At 56.8% G+C, this 2,926-nt stretch overlaps 1 protein-coding gene across 1 annotated transcript; it reads right to left on the bottom strand.

Moving 5' to 3' along the window:
* Positions 1-926: 926 nt before the first annotated feature.
* LOC127244699 (protein transport protein sec31-like) lies at positions 927-2,627 on the bottom strand. The gene has a single exon (XM_051265173.1). The coding sequence runs from the start codon at positions 2,625-2,627 to the stop codon at positions 927-929; it is 1,701 nt and encodes a 566-aa protein (XP_051121130.1).
* Positions 2,628-2,926: the final 299 nt, after the last annotated feature.

Genomic DNA, 2,926 nt, shown 5'->3' on the forward strand with positions numbered 1-2,926 from the left:
CTGCTGCTGCCAATACCTGAAAAACATTCCCAAATACCTGTTTGTTCCACCACTTCAGAGCCTGTTTGAGTCGTCCAAGTTTCAGTCGCAGGTTGAGGAGACCGGTGGTGCCCGTCGGGACAACCCAACTCTGGCGGACGTGGTCCTGAAAAGTGTGGTGTCTGGTCCACATGTTCTGAAACCGGAATGCAGAGGCAAGGCGGTGTCTTTCATGCGAGAATCGGACCAAGAGCGGGGCGTGGTCCGAATGCATCCGCGGGAGGTGTCTGACACGAGTCGTCTCAGCGAAATCCTCCCAGGCAGTGTTGTAGAGAATGCGGTCCAGGCGCTCCCAAACTCGTCGATTTGTCCATGTATGGGGGGAGCCTTCAAAACCGGCATCGATAAGATTCGCATCAAGGATAGCCGCTGAGAAATCCTGAATAGAGCGCAACTTAGGGCGACCTGGGCCCTTCCGTTCAGATATGTCGGCGATGGCATTAAAGTCGCCACCGATAAGCCAAGGAGACCCCAATGACGAGGCCGCTGTGTCCTGTAGGAAAGACCAGAGGGCACGGCGCTGGGTGACAGAACATCGCGCATAGATCCCAGATAGGAAAAAGGGCCGGCGGTGCTGCGGAGACGAAACCTGCACATGAAGACACTGATCGATCTCCGAAATAGGCTCCAGTTTATAGGAGTCATCAGCAAGAATCCAGATAGAATTGACCGCGTTAGTAAGCATCTGGGAGAAGCCAAAACGCCGGCAAAAGAAAGCAACATCCGCAAAAACCATAGGCTCCAGAAGAATAAGAATGCGGATACGGTGCTGCTTGCAGAGCCAATGTACCTCTCGTTGAGCTCGGGGGTTGCCAACTCCGCGCACATTCCAAACCAAGAGGGAGGTGTCTGTCATCGGGAACTGGCAGAAGGGCGACGAGAGGCACTTACTTGCTGACGGGAGATGCTGCGGGTGATCGGTCTAGAGAAGGCCGGCGGCAGAGCCTGTGGCCGGTCATCTGACACTGTCTCCAAAGATCCGCTGAGAGACGGAGGTTCAGCGCCTGGTTTAAAACGCACACCCCCCTGCTCGGATGCGACTCCGTCGACAGAGCGACAACAGGGAGCGGTTCCGATGAAGTCCGCAGGAGGGGTGGGTTCGGACCAGATTCAGGGAGGAGCTCTGTCCCTGTAATTGCATCAGCAGGTAGATCACCAGAGTGAAAATCAGTGGTACCTCTCGGAGAAAGAGATAGTGAATCGAGGAGGGGCGGTTGGCCATCCTTAATAAGGGGCGAGTCACCATCCGAGTCCTCGGCGAAGGTGGCTTGTAGTGCAGAGTCCTCGTCCCGCTGGGTGTCCGAGGAAGGGGAACCAGTAGCCGATAGGCATGTGTCCACTGAAAGATCACGTCGATCGCGGATAGGGGATGCAGGAGGTTCAGAGAGCAGCACTGCCTTCCCCTTATCCAGGCCATGACCAGAGGGGAGTCCCCAAATTGCCAAGGATTGAGCAGGAGGAGGCGACACAGGCTCCGGCGGCACCTGCATATCATCAGCAAGCAGTGGTAAAGGCGACGAGGGTACCTGAGTGGCCAATAGGGGCTGCGGAAGGAGACCAAGGGCCGAGGCGGTGGCAGGAGTCGCTGGAGTGGGACTCAGCCGACAGTCATCCAGAGGGGAGGCAGGACTGTCAATCGGAGGCTCAGCTGTAGTCTGTCCGGCCAGAGGGCGGGCCGGCGAGGTTTCCGAAGGCGCCAGAAAGTCCCCAAAGGTAACTCGAACACCAGAAGTAAGCAGCATCGCGGAGGCATCCCCCCGTGAGTGGGCAAAGGTCACCCGAGGAGGGGCGTGGGGGCGATGAGCCTCCGCAGGGCCGCTGAGATGCGCCGGTGTGAGCTGCAGTGACTTCTCGGGCGTCTGTGATGGATTTGGGGCCACCTGTATCTCCCCAAAGGTCACCCGCACACCAGAGCGAAGACGTCTGGAGCCATTCAACTCCGGGATGTCATCGGAAGGTCTCCGGGTAGAAGGCTGGGGGTCCCGTCGGAGGAGCTGAGGAGGAGCCTGCAAGGAGCCAGAAGCATTAGTAATACCAGTAGAAGGCGTACCCCTATTTCGATTGCGGCGCCGACGACGGCGTCGAGCAGTGGGGGGCCGGGATTCCATGATATCACCAGAGGCGGGGGCTGCAGAGATCTCATAAGGGCCATGCACCGAGTCATGGCGACCAGAAGGCGCAGCAGGAGGATCCTGCGCAGCTGAGATGGTAACTGGTACCGGCTGCGAAGAAGGTCTGTGTAAACAAGCCTCCGCTTTGTGCCCAAGATGGCGGCAGAGTGAGCAGAAGCTAGGGAGCCGCTCGTAGATGACCTTCTGCTCGAGCACACCAGTACCCACATCAATCTCGAAGGCATGCAGAAGGGGCTTCGTAAGGTCAATTTCCACACAGACTCTGGCGTGGGAGCACCGACTCCGAGTCGCCGTAGGGGTATCAACCTTCAGAGGGGTCCCAATGCCAGCAGCAACTGTAAATAAAAGATCTCTGTGATACATGTGGAGAGGAAGAAGTGGGAGCGTAACCCACACCGGAACATGTGGAGGTTCCTCGGAAGTTTTGAAATCGGGGGTCCATTTGAGAACTCTCATCGGGAATCCTTTGATGAACAAGTCCCCCGAATCCAAAGTCGCATGTATCAGCCTCGGTGTGAGGCGAATGACAATATGGCGGTGATTAAGATGCTGCAAAACAACTTCCCTTCCCCGCCAAACATAACTCGCAAACCGTCGGTAAGATCTTTCCAAGAAGAGTACCCGTGAGAAAATTTACCGATAAGAGTGAACGGATGCGAGGCGGTGTACCTTGCTGTTTCGTCAGCAGTAAAGCAAGGCGCGGTTGTCCGGCAGTGGAAATCCATTGTCCAATAGCAGTCGGACGAGGCTACCGC

Source organism: Andrographis paniculata, unplaced genomic scaffold (assembly GCF_009805555.1).
Source record: "Andrographis paniculata isolate CXL003 unplaced genomic scaffold, ASM980555v1 Contig216END, whole genome shotgun sequence".
Lineage (NCBI taxonomy): Eukaryota > Viridiplantae > Streptophyta > Magnoliopsida > Lamiales > Acanthaceae > Andrographis > Andrographis paniculata.

Coding starts and splice junctions, on each gene's coding strand:
- LOC127244699 (XM_051265173.1), bottom strand. CDS start 2,627: ATGAGAGTTCTCAAATGGACCCCCGATTTCAAAACTTCCGAGGAACCT.